The sequence below is a fragment of the Haliotis cracherodii genome, unplaced genomic scaffold (genome assembly GCF_022045235.1).
Source record: "Haliotis cracherodii isolate W230 unplaced genomic scaffold, xgHalCrac1.p SCAF_25, whole genome shotgun sequence".
Taxonomy (NCBI): Eukaryota; Metazoa; Mollusca; class Gastropoda; order Lepetellida; family Haliotidae; genus Haliotis; species Haliotis cracherodii.
Genome location: NW_027266281.1, coordinates 4,552,441 through 4,570,291, shown reverse-complemented (window position 1 = coordinate 4,570,291; position 17,851 = coordinate 4,552,441). Strand labels below are relative to the sequence as shown.

Sequence of the window (17,851 nt, the reverse complement as noted above, 5' to 3'; positions counted from 1 at the left end):
TGATGGATGTGTTGGTTGGATGGGTGTGTGGATGGATGTGTTGGTTGGGTGGGTTTGTGGATGGATTTGTTGGTTGGGTGGGTTTGTGAATGGATGGGTAGATGGATGTGTTGGTTGGGTGGGTTTGTGGATGGATGTGTTGGTTGGGTAGGTGTGTGGTTGATGTGTTGATTGGGTAGGTTTGTGGATGGGTGTGTTGGTTGGGTGGGTTTGTGGTTTGTTGTGTTGGTTGGGTGGGTGTGTGGTTGGTTGGGTGGGTTTGTGGATGGGTGTGTTGGTTGGGTAGGTTTATGGATGGGTGTGTTGGTTGGGTGGGTTTGTGGTTTGTTGTGTTGGTTGGTTGGGTGTGTGGTTGGTTGGGTGGGTTTGTGGATAGGTGTTTTGGTTGGGTGGGTTTGTGGATGGATGTGATGGTTGGTTGGGTGTGTGGTTGGTTGGGTGGGTTTGTGGATAGGTGTTTTGGTTGGGTGGGTTTGTGGATGGATGTGTTGGTTGGTTGGGTGTGTGGTTGGTTGGGTGGGTTTGTGGATAGGTGTTTTGGTTGGGTGGGTTTGTAGATGGATGTGTTGGTTGGTTGGGTTTGTGGATGGGTGGGTGGATGGATGTGTTGGTTGGGTGGGTTTGCGGGTGGTTGGATGGATGTGTTGGTGGGTTGGAGGGATGGATGGATGGGTAGATGGATGTGGGTTTGTGGATGGATGTGTTGGTTGGGTGGGTTTGTGGATGGGTGGGTTGGTGGATGTGTTGGTTTGGTGGATTTGTGGATGGATGTGTTGGTTGGGTGGGTTTGTGGATGGATTTGTTGGTTGGGTGGGTTTGTGAATGGATGGATGTGTTGGTTGGGTGGGTTTGTGGATGGATGTGTTGGTTGGGTGGGTTTGTTGATGGATGGGTGGATGGATGTGTTGGTTGGGTGGGTTTGTGGATGGATGTGTTGGTTGGGTGGGTTTGTTGATGGATGGGTAGATAGATGTGTTGGTTGGTTGGGTTTGTGGATGGATGTGTTGGTTGGGTAGGTGTGTGGATGGATGTGTTGTTTGCATGGGTTTGTGGGTGGATGGATGTGTTGGTTGGGTGGGTTTGTGAATGGATGGGTAGATGGATGTGTTTGTTGGGTGAGTTTGTGGGTGGATTGATGTGTTGGTTGGGTGGATGGATGGATGTGTTGGTTGGGTGGGTTTATGGATGGATGGGTAGAAGGATTTGTTTGTTGGGTGGGTTTGCGAGTGGGTGGATGGATGTGTTGGTGGGTTGGGTGGATGGATGGATGGGTAGATGGATGTGGTAGTTGGGTGGGTTTGTGGATGGATGGAAGGATGTGTTAGTTGGGTGGCTTTGTGGGTGGGTGGGTGGATGTATTGGCGGGGTGGGTTTATGGATGGATTTGTTGGTTGGGTGGGTTTATGGATGGATTGGTAGATGGATGTGTTGGTTGGGTGGGTTTGTGGATGGATGGAATGATCGGTTGGTTGGTTGGGTGGGTTTGTGGGTGGGTGGATGGATGTTTTGGGTGGGTGGGTGGATGGATGTGTTGGGTGGGTGGGTTTGTTGATGGATGGAAGGATCGGTTGGTTGGTTGGGTGGGTTTGTTGGTGGGTGGATGGATGTGTTGGTTGGGTGGGTTTATGTATGGATGGATAGAAGGATTTGTTAGTTGGGTGGGTTTATGGATGGATGGAAGGATTGATTGGTTGGTGGATGGATTGATTGATGAATTAAAGATGTGGTAATGGATTGGTCGATAGATGATGGATTGATGGCTAGGAATGTTGTTCAGTGCACTCCTCCCTACAGCAAGGATCAGACTTAAAAACAGAAAATAATAAATATAACGTTGTGAGAAGAAAGTGCAGATCCAATTATAAAACAAAGCTGCAATACTCTCCAAAGCCTTATTTTCAGGACATAAAGCAAGCATACGAATCGAAAAGAATGTACATTGCAACGAAACATTTCAAAATGCCCTTGGGGGGCACGGGTGGTCAAGTCGTCTAATTCGCCGCGATTCGCTGTGCAGAGTTGCGTCCCTTGGGCACGCCAGAAACCTATGACTGTGGGTTCGAATCCCGGTTCGCCCCGATTATGTTTCTAGGTTTGTCAACACCATACCCTTGCTCGTGGGTTTCACCGAAGTGGTAAACGTCTGAAACCTGCATCACTTCCGGCTTTCCTCCCACATTAAGCTGACACGCCGTGATATGACTGGAATACCGTTAAAAGCGGCGTTAAACCCAACTCACTCAATCACTAAAATTGAGACATAACAATATGTCAACATTTGTACAATGATATGAAGCAAGCGTAAGACTTGAAAAGAAATTGATGTACATTGTAATGAAAAGTCTTAAAATACATTTGGCCCACAACAATGAAACAAAGCTGTAATGTCCTCCAAAGGCACATTTACACGACACGTCAGGGGACTATCCTGTAGATAGAGATCCTCCACGGACCGCCACACCCAGTGCCTCTATTGCCTGAACATCGAGCGGAGCATTCATTGTCGGCCTTCATGGTGTACCCTGTCTTGATGACGTCACCACAAAAGCATTCGCTTCCGTCCTGGAAAAGATGGATAATATACAGGATGTGTATTACTGTACCCATAATGCAACACTGAGCACGTTGTCGTATAGTTAGCTGTCAACATGCTTAAAGCATCCAACAGTGAGTGAGTAAGTGAGTTGGGTTTAACGCCACTTTTAACGGTATTCCAGTTATATCAAGGCGTGTCAGCTTCATGTGGGAGGAAAGCCCGAAGTGATGCAGGTCTCAGACGTTTACCACTTTGAAGAAACCCACGAGCACGGGTATGGTGCTGACAAACCTAGAAACATAATCGGGGCGAATCGGGAATCGAACCACAATCATAGGTTTCTTTCGTGTCCAAGGAACGCAACTCTCACTGGTCTCAAATAGTACAAGAATCGAATATGCGTTTTCTAGGTGTCTGCGTACACACTGAGTGGAAATGATTCTGTACTATATTGCTTACCTTAAGAGGAGAGATTCTAACACGCAGCCTACCTCGACTCCAAAGTGGGTGTAGTTGCCATAGCAATTCAACATGCATGTTTCGGTTGTCATCGTAGTTCTGTCGACCAGGTGACCATCTGGAAGTACTCGGGACCAGTCATCCATGTAACACCCGAGGTATGTACCGCACTCTGCACGACGATAATAACGATCATCATCATCATCATCACTACCATCATCATCATCATCACTACCATCATCATCATCATCATCATCATCATCATCATCACTACCATCATCATCATCATCATCATAACCTCCACCACCACCACCACCATCATCATCATCATCATCATCATCATTAATTCCCCAAATGGGTACAGTGTATAAAGTCTACTTGTGGTGTCCCCCGCCGTGATATTGCTGGAATATTGCTCACTCACTCATTCACTCACTCTTTTGCAAATAACACGATTTTAAAACAGGATTTTATGAAAAATTAGATCCCCAAATGGCATGAACACCGAAAACAATGCATTGCGATTGTACGTATTGAATTGCAGCGATCGCATTTTAATTTACGAGCAGGGAAACGAGTGAATGGGTCAGGTTGAGGGTAGCTTTGAACAATATTTCAGTTGTATCCCTACTTCTCTGTTCGTTGTGGATGAAACTCCCGTTGGCATCAAAGATGCTAACAGACCAAAAGATCTGGCAAATTACCGGATCCAGGTATGGCAAAGGGATACAATTCCCCCCTCTCCCACACACACACTTTTGGGAAAGGTGATTCACGATTACGTTCGTTAAGTATTTTCATGTGGTGCCATTGTTCTGTAACGCTATGACGTGGCAAATTATTTCCCGTTGTGTAGGGCTAGAAGAAGCTAATAATCTCTATATGTTTAAACGTCTTGACATTGCATATATTTTAATATCTAGAGACAGAAAATGCACATCATGTTTTATGTTTACCGTTATTGTTCACTGACTGACTTGTCACAGCACACGTGTAAGACTTTGTTGTCGTGGCAGTTGTCGTAGTTGTAGATGCAGCAGGAGAGGTTGTTGACACAGTCGTAGTAGGAGAGGTTGTAGGCATTGATGTAGATGGTGTAGCAGTTGTAGATGTCGGTGTCACAGCAGACGTGGGAGGAGTTGTTGTAGGCAGTGATGCAGAGGTTATGGCCGGGGAGGTTGTTGTTGTGGCTGACTGAGTTGTAGACGTCGATGCAGCAGTTGTAGACGTCGATGCAACAGTATTAGACGTCGATGCAGCAGTTGTAGACTGGAAGAATGTCCCCAGTGGTGTCGTCACAGAAGTTGCAGGAGAATTCGTTGATGATGTGATTGCAGATGTCGCTGTGGGTGGCCCAGATCTGGTAGTCGTCGGCGTAGTGGCAGCGACTGAAGCCACAGACGCGGGTGTCATTCCAAGACAAATATGGCCAGACCCCGCCTCAACAGGCACACAGGTCTTGTGGATGCCACATAAGCGACTTCCACAAACAGAACTCCGAGGGTTTACCTGTGAAGACAGATTACTTCTTTGAGAGTTCTAAGTTAGGATAACATGCATGGATGAACAACTTCTTTATTCCAATTAGTAGCGACGTTTCGGCGTAGGTTCTTACACCATTTTCAATCAAACCATCACATGCTTGATAACGGTGTTCATCCATATATCTTATCCTTACTGAGAAAGGTAATATTGCTCTGTTTATAATACAAGATTCCATTGAAGTAAGTTGATTAACTTCACATTATCTATAACTGCCATCGGTATCGTACATGTTCAAAAATTGACAATAAATTAACCATGGAAACACAGACATATGAGAATTTTGTTTTCAGTAATCAGGAAAACAAATCAAACGGTTCAATCGCATTGTTTTCTTTTCATTGTTTTCGAGGAGACCCATAGCAGTATTAAAACACAGTCGCAAAAAGTGAGAAAAAAATATGTTATACATTGTTCCTGGCCAATAGCCAAAGAAATATTTAAATCAGTTTGAAGGATTATTTTATGACATATCAGTACAGTGAGATATAGTACTTTGTATAGTACTGTGTATAGTACCATGTATAGTACTGTGTATAGTATCATGTATAGTACTGTCTATAGCACTGTGTATAGTATCATGTATAGTATTGTGTATAGTACTGTGTATAGTACCATGTATAGTACTGTGTATAGTATCATGTATAGTATTATGTATAGTACCATGTATAGTACTGTGTATAGTATTGTGTATAGTATCATGTATAGTACCATGTATAGTACTGTGTATAGTACCATGTATAGTACTGTGTATAGTATCATGTATAGTACTGTGTATAGCACTGTGTATAGTACTGTGTATAGTATTGTGTATAGCACTGTGTATAGTACCAATGTATAGCACTGTGTATAGTACTGTGTATAGTACCATGTATAGTTCTGTGTATAGTATTATGTATAGTACTGTGTATAGTACCATGTATAGTTCTGTGTATAGTATTATGTATAGTACTGTGTATAGCACTGTGTACTGTAAACAGTACTATACATGGTACTGTACACAGTACTATACACAGTACTATACATGGTACTGTACACAGTACTATACATGGTACTATACACAGTACTATACACAGTACTATACACATTACTATACATGGTACTATACACAGTACTGTACACAGTACTATACATGGTACTATACATGGTACTATACACAGTCCTATACACAGTCCTATACACAGTACTATACACAGTACTATACACAGTCCTATTTACAGTACTATACACAGTACTATACACAGTACTATACACAGTACTATACATGGTACTATACACAGTCCTATACACAGTAATATACACAGTAATATACGCATTACTATACACAGTCCTATACATGGTACTATACACATTACTATACACAGTACTATACATGGTACTATACACATTACTATACATGGTACTATACACATTACTATACATGGTACTATACACAGTACTATACATGGTACTATACACATTACTATACACAGTCCTATACACAGTCCTATACACAGTACTATACACAGTACTATACACAATACTATACATGGTACTATACACATTACTATACATGGTACTATACACAGTACTATACATAGTACTATACATGGTACTATACACATTACTATACATGGTACTATACACAGTCCTATACATGGTACTATACACATTACTATACTATGTACCATGTATAGTACTGTGTATAGTACTGTGTATAGTATTGTGTATAGTACTGTGTATAGCACTGTGTATAGTACTGTGTATATTACTGTGTATAGTACTGTGTATAGTACTGTGTATAGTACTGTGGACAGTACTGTGTATAGTACTGTGTATAGTACTGTGTGTCATACTATGAACAGGGTTATAATGGGGTTGACTGATCAATAAACCAACAACTCACGGTTTACAAATGACTTGTTAGAGGTGTTTATAACATCTAATAGGCTTCCACGCTACCGTGACGTGTTAATGTCCCACCCGCTGTTAACAATGTGAGGCTGTTCGTTATTCTGGCGCACAAAGCTTCACAAAGCGACACTTTTTTTTACACATCACGTGTCCTATACGTGTACAACACGCCCTTATTTCAGATCAGTTACTCGTTGCATAATTAAGAGTGTGAAGTGAAGTTCACAGAAGCTTCCCAGGTCATAAGAATTCCAGCAGGTGTTGTACTCTGCGGGCATCTAGCCATCCCAATTTTATCGTTTTTCTCTTAAAAAAGGTCTACGTTGTTGGCACTGTTGAAAGTATTAAAAAAAATATAAAATTACCAATCAAAGTCACAATGGTTTTACATCATTCAAATTCTTCTGGAAGGACCTTAACAAAGGTCGTTAACGTTTTTAATTCTATAAATCTCGCTATGTAAAGACAAGGACTGAACACATACAGATACAATGGAGAAGAAACTCTATGAATATAGAGTGAGTGAGTGAGTGAGTATAGTTTTACGCCGCTTTTAGCAATATTCCAGCAATATCACGGCGGGGACACCAGAAATGGGCTTCACACATTGTACCCATGTCGGGAATCGAACCCGGGTCTTCGGCGTTACAAGCGAACGCTTTAACCACTAGGCTACCCGACCGCCCCTATGAATATAGAACGGAATGGAATAGACAGAAAAGGTGTCATTTAAGTCCTCGAATTCAGCACCTGTCGACCTTAAGTTCAAAAGTATGTTAATTGTCCATAATGATATTCACTCATGCATACTAATCGATGGATTTGCAACTGAAGTCTTTGAACTGTACCGCGACTGTCGTCATGGAGATCCTTTGACGTCATACGAGTTTTACCGCGTGTCTAAATGCTGTTAAGAAATGAAATTATTATAAAAGGAATTCCTACAGAGAAGTTAAAACATATCAGGCCTGTCCACGAGTGTCATGCAAATTGTCAAGGGCTAAATATAAATACATAATGCAAAACTTCATAGATTTCAGTAGGCAAAAAACGCCTTTAACAAAACTTACATTCGTGCACAAGTTGAAATTTGGAATTCGATGCATTCAGAGACATTATTAATCAACGGGAATTCCATGTGAATTTAGATAATATGATAGTTGAAAATATTGAAGCAAATTGAAAATCTTTTTCAAACATGGTCAATCAGCACCTCAGCTATATTTGGAAAAAATACCATCTTGAAAACACTATTGCTGACAAAACCTTATCGATCATTTTCAGCACAGCCGACACTCTCTCCATATACATGACATGAGCAAACGAATTGTTTTATGTTTATTTGGAGGTGTGAGTGAGTGAGTATGGTTTTACGACGCTTTTAGCAATATTCCAGCAATATCACGGCGGGGGACACCAGAAATGGGCTTCACACATTGTACCCATGTCGGGAATCGAACCCGGGTGTTCGGCGTGACGAGCGAACGCTTTAACCACTAGGCTACCCGACCGCCCCTTATTTGGATGGCGGCAGCACAGTACCCAAACTATGGAAGACGATGTAATCGTACAAACATTCACGGATTAAAGGATGGAGAAACGGCAGTACAAGCTTATCTGTCTTTTTCATTATAGTTTAGGTGGCACGGGTTGCCCAGTCGTCTAAGGCACCACGATTCGCTGTGCAGAGTTGCGTCCCTTGGGCACGCCAGAAACCTATGACTGTGGGTTCGAATCCCGGTTCGCCCCGATTATGTTTCTAGGTTTGTCAGCACCATACCCGTGCTCGTGGGTTTCACCGAAGTGGTAAACGTCTAAGACCTGCATCACCTCGGGCTTTCCTCCCACATTAAGCTGACACGCCGCGATATAACTGGAATACTGTTAAAGGCGGCGTTAAACACAACTCACTCACTCACTCATTATAATTTATCAGTAAGAACAATGCATATAGTTGATACATTCACAACTAATACAAACTGTAATTCCAAGGATGGAAATCAATTTTGGAAAGCTGTAATCATTATTTAAAAGTTCTTGAAAGAGTGAGTGGTTGAACCGTATTTTAGTTATATCACTGGGTGTCAGCATAATGTGGGAGGGAATCCCAAAGTGATGCAGGTCTCAGACATTTACCACTTTGTGAAACCCACAGGTATGGTGAAGTAAGACAAGTTCTATTGATGAACACCTTTATCAAGCAAGTGATGGATAGTGCTGGCTGACTGACTGATATAGGAGATTTAACGTACGCTTTCCGACTGTAGCGTATTTCGCACACGGGCGTGGCCAGACCATTTAGTGTATTCCGAAAAGGGTGAAAGTGGTGTGTGCAACCCAACAGGGGGCTTTTAGGGGTTGCTTATATTGAATTTTTGGAATTTTTAAATTTGGAATAAATGCCGAGGTGGGTGGAGGAGAGAACTAAGGGAGCCGGGTGAGGTGGGTGTTTGTATGTTTATTGGATTTTGGATTGGAAGATTAATTAGTTTTTAGATGCGCTTAATTAGGTCTGTTTTGATTAGGAATACGCCTAGGGCCTTGAAGTTTTCTAGTTTATTTTGAGGGTTTAGTTGTTGTTTTTATTTTAGTAGGAACCTTATTTAGATTGAGGGTGGTTTGTAGTGTGGTTCTGTGTGTTTGGTAGTGGGTGCAGTGAATGAGTGCGTGTTCTGTGGTTTCGGGTTGTTTGCAGTGGGGGCAGTTGCCTGTGGTGTGTCTTTTAAGTTTTTTTAGGTGGTTATTTAGGTTCGTGTGTCCTGTTTGGAGTTTTGTAATTAATCTGTCAATTTGTTTAGAGGGGTGTAGGATTTTAGCTTTGGCTAGTGGTTTTCTGAGCACTTTTTTGATTTTGCTATTTGAGTTTTGATATTGATTATGCCATTTTTTTGGTTATATTTTGTTTATTTACACTTTTAATTTCTGATTTTGAGATGGGTAGGTTGAGGCTTATTTCTGGTATTTTGAGAAATAATTTAGCTGCTTTATCGGCGCTTTCGTTGCCGTAAATTCCTACGTGGGCGGGAATCCACAAGAAGGTTATTTGTTTGCCTGCTTTTGTTAGGTCGTTGGAGCTTTTAAGTATTTGGTTTATTAATTTAGGTCGTTTTTTTGGTATTTTTGTTTTGGAGGGCTTGTAGTCCTCTAAGGGAGTCGGTGAGAATTAGGATTTAATTGTTGTTTTTAGATTGCTGGTTATGCAGGGCTGAGGCCATGCCCATAAGTTCGGCCGTGAATATAGATTGGTTGTTAGGGAGTCGGTAAGATTGTGTGGCTCTAACTGGTTGTGTGGTATGGACTCTGAAGCCTGTGTGGTTGGAGATCGGGTCTGAGGTGCCATGTTGGGTGCGTGTAATTAGTTTAAGGGCTTGGTATTGTATTGAGTCAAGGTTTTTAGATTTTTAGAGAGTTGTTTAGGGTATTGTATATGGCGCAGCCGTAGTCTAGTTTTGATCTAATTAGTGATGTGTAGAGTGAGAGGAGGGGGTCTTTGGAGGCTCCCCAGTTAGAGCCGGTGAGACATCTTAGTGTGTTAAGGTCTTGGCTGCATCTAGTTTTTAGGTTTTGGACGTGAGCCTCCCAGGTGAGGTGTTGATCGAAAATAAGTCCTAAGAATTTGGTTTGTTTTTGGAATTTGATTGTTTGGTTGTTTAGCTGGAGGATTGGGTAGGCAGGTTTCATGTTTTTATGTTTGAATACTACTCCTGTTGTTTTATCTGAGTTAAGGGAGAAGCCCCATTTGTCTGCCCATTGTTGTATTTTATTTAGAGATTTTTGGATTAAGTTTTCTGCCATTTTAATGCTTTTAGTGCGGATCCAGATGGCTCCGTCATCCGCGAATTTTGAAGTGTTTAGTTTAGGGGATAAGCCCTCGAATAGATCATTTATCATTATATTGAAATGGGTTGGGCTGAGGGTGCTGCCCTGGGGAGTGCCATTTTCTAGGGGACACTGGTGGATAGTGCTTACTTACTTACTTACTTACTTTGGAGATTTAACGTGCGCTTTCCGACTGATGCGTATTTCGCACACGGGCCCGGCCATGCCATTTAATGTGTTTCCGAAAGGGGCGAAGGTGGCCTGTGCAACCCTAAGAGGGGGCTTTAATATATATAATTTGGGAATTTTGAGATTTGGAATAGATGCCGATGGGGTTGGGGAGGAGAACTAAGGGAGCTGGGTATGGTGGATGTTTGTTTATTTATGTGATTTTGATTTGGTAGATTATTATGTTTTTAGATGCGTTTTATTAGTTCCGTTTTGATTAAGAATACGCCTAAGGCCTTGAAGTTTTCTAGTTTATTTTGTGGGTTTAGTATTGCTTCTAGAGTGAGAGCCTTGTTTAGATTGAGGGTGGTTTGTAATGCGGTTCGATGTGTGAGGTAGTGCTAAACAACATAGGTATATATGTTACAGGAAACAAGTATAATCAGTACACAACATGCTTCTCTTAACAAGCAGAAGCATGTACTATAATAACTTGCGAGAAGGCTTCATAATCCTGTCCTAAGCCAATCAGGCACACATATAAATGGTTCACCTTGACCAGATACCTCACACTTTGACTCATGGAGCCTCACGGTACCTTCAGAGATGCACTGTACAAGATGTATGAGGAAAACAGGCGTGTCCTCATCCCGAAGGAGCTTTACTTGGAATCTATTAAGTATGCCAACATCACCATTGATTCAATCTCCCTCTCTTAAAATCCATGTGTAAGGAGTGCCAGCGGAAGAGGAAGCGACCAACCAACAAGGGGACCGTTGTCAAGCCCATTCTCTCCAAGGACTTTAATTCAAGGGCTCAAGTGGACCTCATAGACATGCAGTCAATGAGTCAAGGCCAGTATAAGTGGATCATGGTTTACCAAGATCATCTTACCAAGTTTGTTGTGTTGCGTCCCCTAACGTCTAAACGTGCTTCTGAAGTCGCCTATCAACTTTTGGACATATTTCTCCTACTTGGCGCTCCTTGTGTGCTTCAAAGTGACAATGGATCTGAATTTACAGCACAGGTTGTAACTGAATTGAAACTTATGTGGCCCTCATTGATGATCGTGCACGGAAAGCCTCGACATCCCCAAAGCCAAGGTTCTGTAGAGAGGGCGAACTGTGACATTTAAGATATTCTAGTTGCTTGGCTTGGAGACAATGACACCAGTGATTGGACTGTAGGACTAAAGTTCGTCCAGTTTCAGAAGAATGCAAGTCTCCACAGTGGTATCAAAACCTCACCATTTGCAGCTCTCTTCGGATCTGATGCTCGGACTGGCCTTGCATCTTCAACCCTCCCACAGGAAGTTCTTCAGCGACTGCAGTCAGAAGATGATCTACTTTCAGCCATTGAATCTCCTGTTTCCAATGCTGACAAGTCATTAGAAGAGCCCATTCCATCATCCAGTGACGCGTCAGAAGTATCTACTCAAACATCGCCCGCCTCCCGGGAAGATCAAGTAGCAGCACAACTTAACAGCATCATGCAGAACAGAAAAAGAGCCAGAGAAGCACAAGAAGAACAAGCCCAGCGCATGGTGAAACGCAGCAAACGTGTTTTGGGGCCTGTAAGTGTTGGAGACAATGTAACTGTTCCTATTCCCCATGTCGACAGAGGAAGAGGTGATCCACGTAACATAATTGGTGTAGTTATTGAGTGTAGTGACAATGACATGTTCACAATTGCAGTCGAGGGTGGTGTGCTAAATGGGAAATATTCCTGTAACCAGTTTGATGTATGTGTCACCAAACTGTATAATGCTGACGATTTCAATACCGATCGAACACTCTCTTTGCGTCAAGCGGTTCAACTTGACTCAGTCTGTGGAGGTCAAGGCTTTGTAAGGTGTAATTGTGTTGGAACTAAACGGTGTCAGACCAATCGCTGCAAATGTTTTAAGGCCAAGATTCAATGTAATTCTAGATGTCATTCAAGTCTTACATGTGCAAACAAACATTCCTGAGTGTCCATCTGACTGCTATTTGTCATACCATTCATGTCATACCATTTTATGAAATACAAGATTGAACTGTTTAAGCTTATTTCTGTGATTTTTGTATCTGGTTACAGGAGGTTGCATTTACTTACACTAATCTAATTTCAAAACTAGCACACATTATAAAAACAAGGCAGGATTATGCTTTCGGTAAACAAGTATAAAATCCCTTGGTTCATTTCAGTGATTATGTCTAATTACTGAAGATTTCAGTAATTAGACATAACCACCGAGTGAATCAGTTATTAGACATAATCACTGAAATTTCCAGTTATTAGACTTAATCATTGATTATACTTGTTTCCTGTAACATATACTTATTAACATCAATGTTTATACAGTAAATTGATTGATGGACACCGAGAGCTGATTAAGATAATTAGAAGCCAGTGGATGACTAATGGACACAGAGTCAGCGAGCAGACTGATAGAGATGATGCAAGCCAGTGGATTAATTGGATGGACATAGGGATTTAGCAATTAGGTGATGGTAAGCAGGCGGGATGTAATAGCCTTGGTCTCTGTTCATTGCCGGCTGGATCCTATTGATGTAGATGGCTTCGAGGAGTTTCCTGATTTTGTAGTCTGATTGATTGTTGCCCAGGATCTTGATGTTGTTCCACTGGATGTTGTGGTCGGGGTGGGTGTGGGTGTGGGTGTGGTCGGAGGTGGCTGATTCTGAGTCATTTTTTTGTACTGAGGTCTTGTGTTCTTTTATTCTAATGGGTAGGGGCCTGGATGTTTCTCCTACATAGGAGTGGCCACAGTCACATTGTATGTGATATTCGGCACTAGCTGGGTCTTCTTTCTTTGATGTAGAGGGCTTGCCATTGGCACTGAGGATGTTCTGGATTGTCCTGCCTCTCTGGAATACTGTATCAATGTTGGCGTGGTGTTTGAGCAGTCTGCGGATCTGGTGGCTGGCTGTTCCTATGTAGGGAAGACTGATGACAAACGGGGCTGTCTGTTGTGGTGGAGGCCGATCCCTGGGGCTGAGGATGCTGTTGATTGTTTGTTCAACTAGGCTGGTAGGGTAATTGTTGAAGTTAGTGAATACATGGCGCAGGTGGTTGAGTTTGTAGCTGTTGTGGCGTGGAACAGATGTTGACAGCACGTCGGGCTAAGGTGGCGATGATTCCTCTCTTGATTTGTGGTGGGTGGTTAGAGGAATTGTGCAGATACTGATCCGTATGGGTGGGTTTACGGTAGACACTGGTGTGGAGTTTGTTATCGGAGTCTTTCTGTACTCTTACATCTAGAAATGGTAGTTGTCTGTCGGCTTCTTCTTCCATAGATCCTCAGACTGCTCAAACACCACTATTCTACTATTTATTTGTTTTATATAGGATTAAGCCAGGTTAGATTAGCTCTTTTACAACTCTCCCTAGGCACCCCTCTGCTTCTACACTCCCAACATCTCAGTGCTCAATACAAAATGTACTTTACAGGAGGTAATTTGTAGGCACTTTCAACATTCAAAAATAAAACTAAGTGCAAATTGACATGGCAGAAACAGGCTATATGCATTATGCAAATTAGCCTGGAAAAAAGTTATCAAAACAACAATAAAAATAACAGCTATGTTTATGTACATGATAATAATGACATGTAAGTTGTTGTTTGAGAAGGGAATGTGTTACTTTTACGTTCTGATATTTTGACGATGATTCACTTTCCTACAATGCCACTCACAAATCACTAACCATTGACAAATCACATGCACGTGGGTTTCAAGCACCTGTTTTCACCTGTCGTCAAGGTGTCATAGGTCATGGACATTCACCTTGATCTACTAACACCTGGTTATGCTCAGTTTCACAATAGTCTGTTTTGTTCATATTTTTACACACTTTTACGTCATACTTTGATACGTTGTATTTGTGCCAAGGCCCAATCAGTACTAATTGAGTTGTTTGAATATTGATATATTTTGTATATTAACTGCATTTATTTAAAATCTGAAATCGAAAAAACAGGTTTTTTTCATTTCCGTGAGTACTTTAGGATCTACACCGAAACGTCGCACTAATTGAAATAAAGAAGTTGTTCATCCATAGAACTTGTCTTACTTCATCGCACCAACTTATAAATGCCACTGGGGCGGTCGGGTAGTCTAGTGGTTAAAGCGTTTGCTCGTCACGCCGAAGACCCGGGTTCAATTCCCGACATGGGTACAATGTGTGAAGCCCATTTCAGGTGTCCCCCCCCCCCCCCCCCCCCCCCCCCACACACACACACACACACGTGATATTGCTGGAATATTGCTAAAATTCATGTTGCAGATTTCATATGTTATAAGTATTCAAGTAATAAATTCCTACTAGATTTACATGAATTTATATACATTATTTTTCGATTTTCAAAGCTGAACGAAAACAGTCAACTAGTAACATGTTTTACATCTCACAGACATCACGCAAATTCCAGAACTATTAAATATTTATAAGCATTGATTAAACTGATTTTATGCAAAAGAAAATATAATTCATAATGTCTTGAATCTTCTTGAAATAAGACAGTAGATCGAAGTATGCACTTGTGAATGTTTTTAATAATGGTCACTGTCCTGTAAGTTTTGTTTACCTTTTCGGTTGTATTGATGGTTGTATAGCGGTTGTATATAAAATGACAAAATAAAAGTATGAGTAGATGGATCGTTACCAAATTGCCTCATCACAAATGAACCGGCGTAAAGGTTGATGAAAAGAAGCTTTAACGGGATGCGTTGCTTGGAGTCAAGCTCTTTATGGTACAACGTCACTTCAGCCCTCTTGTTGCTGAGGAAGTCACCCAAGGTCGTATTCAGGAGGTGGGCAGTGGTAGTTAAGTCTGCTTCAACGACCAAGATTGACCAGCCCCGAACTTACAGGTGAGGTGAGGTGAGGTGAAATTGGGTTTGACGTCGCGTCCAAGATTATTGCACTTATATAGCGACGTGCATGCTAGTGTTTGTGTGGCTGCTTGTACTAGTCGGGACTGATGCCGATTTATAGTGCTAGCCCACTGAGATACCATGCCGCAGTTTAACATGAATACCCCACTCAGACACAGTATATTGACTCCGAGCCGACCAGTCCTTGTTTTAGCCCCTTAATGCCGAGCGCCAGACAGGGTAACAACAAGTACCATCTTTTTAATGTCTTTTGGTATGACGCGGCCGGGGATCGAACCCCGGACCTTCCGCTCTCCGGGCGGACGCTCTACCACTAGACCACGGAGGCGGTTTCACGAATAACAGAGGTCCGTCTGTGTGATTGCCATTGCCAGGTTTTCATGCCATGTGCTTTCTCAAACATCAAAACAGGTCACCGCTCTCTATGTCAAGACAGTGGAAGCAAATCCTATAGGGCAACACAGAAATAGCAGTAGCTAAATAAAGCTTCTATTTCCAAGTTTCAAACGCAAACCGTCATTTATTTATTCGACTGTAATTTTCAAAACACGTTTAATTGTTAATACTTCATGATTTTATTTCAAGAAGCGGCATACAATTACAGTTTGAAGGTGCATAATTCAGGATTTAAAAATATATTTATTCTTTCTTCAGCAGGGGAATTTGCAGGCGGCTGAAGATGAGAAACACAAGGACGCACTAACAGTTTATACAGGTGCAGCAGACACAAGCTCTCCGAGCCCCTATACAGGTGCAGCAGACACAAGCTCTCCGAGCCCCTATACAGGTGCAGCAGACACAAGCTCTCCGAGCCCCTATACAGGTGCAGCAGACACAAGCTCTCCGAGCCCCTATACAGGTGCAGCAGACACAAGCTCTCCGAGCCCCTATACAGGTGCAGCAGACACAAGCTCTCCGAGCCCCTATACAGGTGCAGCAGACACAAGCTCTCCGAGCCCCTATACAGGTGCAGCAGACACAAGCTCTCCGAGCCCCTATACAGGTGCAGCAGACACAAACTGTCCGAGCCCCTATACAGGTGCAGCAGACACAAGCTCTCCGAGCCCCTATACAGGTGCAGCAGACACAAGCTCTCCGAGCCCCTATACAGGTGCAGCAGACACAAACTGTTGAGCCCCTATACAGGTGCAGCAGACACAAACTGTCCGAGCCCCTATACAGGTGCAGCAGACACAAGCTCTCCGAGCCCCTATACAGGTGCAGCAGACACAAGCTCTCCGAGCCCCTATACAGGTGCAGCAGACACAAACTGTTGAGCCCCTATACAGGTGCAGCAGACACAAACTGTCCGAGCCCCTATACAGGTGCAGCAGACACAAACTGTCCGAGCCCCTATACAGGTGCAGCAGACACAAACTGTCCGAGCCCCTATACAGGTGCAGCAGACACAAACTGTCCGAGCCCCTATACAGGTGCAGCAGACACAAACTGTCCGAGCCCCTATACAGGTGCAGCAGACACAGACTGTTGAGCCCCTATACAGGTGCAGCAGACACAAACTGTTGAGCCTCTATACAGGTGCAGCAGACACAAACTGTTGAGCCCCTATACAGGTGCAGCAGACACAGACTGTTGAGCCCCTATACAGGTGCAGCAGACACAAACTGTTGAGCTTCTATACAGGTGCAGCAGACACAAACTGTCCGAGCCCCTATACAGGTGCAGCAGACACAAACTGTTGAGCCCCTATACAGGTGCAGCAGACACAAACTGTCAGAGCCCCTATACAGTTGCAGCAGACACAAACTGTCCGAGCCCCAATACAGTTGCAGCAGACACAAACTGTCCGAGCCCCTATACAGGTGCAGCAGACACAAACTGTCCGAGCCTCTATACAGGTGCAGCAGACACAAACTGTCAGAGCCCCTATACAGGTGCAGCAGACACAAACTGTCCGAGCCCCTATACAGGTGCAGCAGACACAAACTGTCCGAGCCCCTATACAGGTGCAGCAGACACAAACTGTCCGAGCCCCTATACAGGTGCAGCAGACACAAACTGTCCGAGCCCCTATACAGGTGCAGCAGACACAAACTGTTGAGCCCCTATACAGGTGCAGCAGACACAAGCTGTCCGAGCCCCTATACAGGTGCAGCAGACACAAACTGTCCGAGCCCCTATACAGGTGCAGCAGACACAAACTGTCCGAGCCCCTATACAGGTGCAGCAGACACAAACTGTCCGAGCCCCTATACAGGTGCAGCAGACACAAGCTGTCCGAGCCCCTATACAGGTGCAGCAGACACAAGCTCTCCGAGCCCCTATACAGGTGCAGCAGACACAAGCTCTCCGAGCCCCTATACAGGTGCAGCAGACACAAGCTCTCCGAGCCCCTATACAGGTGCAGCAGACACAAACTGTTGAGCCCCTATACAGGTGCAGCAGACACAAGCTGTCCGAGCCCCTATACAGGTGCAGCAGACACAAACTGTCCGAACCCCTATACAGGTGCAGCAGACACAAACTGTCCGAGCCCCTATACAGGTGCAGCAGACACAAGCTGTCCGAGCCCCTATAC

General features: G+C 43.3%; 2 protein-coding genes across 2 annotated transcripts in view; one reads left to right on the top strand and one right to left on the bottom strand.

The window, feature by feature from the left end:
- Positions 1-2,384: 2,384 nt before the first annotated feature.
- The window catches only part of LOC139472881 (uncharacterized), a 40,847-nt gene continuing 25,380 nt past the window's right edge, over positions 2,385-17,851 (bottom strand). The window contains exons 2-4 of the mRNA XM_071255348.1: positions 3,952-4,504; positions 3,028-3,167; positions 2,385-2,562 (exon numbers count right to left, since the gene is read on the bottom strand). Coding sequence (XP_071111449.1) covers positions 2,416-2,562; positions 3,028-3,167; positions 3,952-4,504 — 840 coding nt within the window. The 3' untranslated portion in view covers positions 2,385-2,415. The remainder of the gene's footprint in view (positions 2,563-3,027; positions 3,168-3,951; positions 4,505-17,851) is intronic.
- LOC139472575 (uncharacterized) lies at positions 11,142-12,847 on the top strand. Its single transcript, XM_071255043.1, has 3 exons — positions 11,142-11,271; positions 11,674-12,263; positions 12,830-12,847. Exons 1-3 carry the CDS (start codon positions 11,142-11,144, stop codon positions 12,845-12,847), a joined length of 738 nt encoding a protein of 245 aa, XP_071111144.1.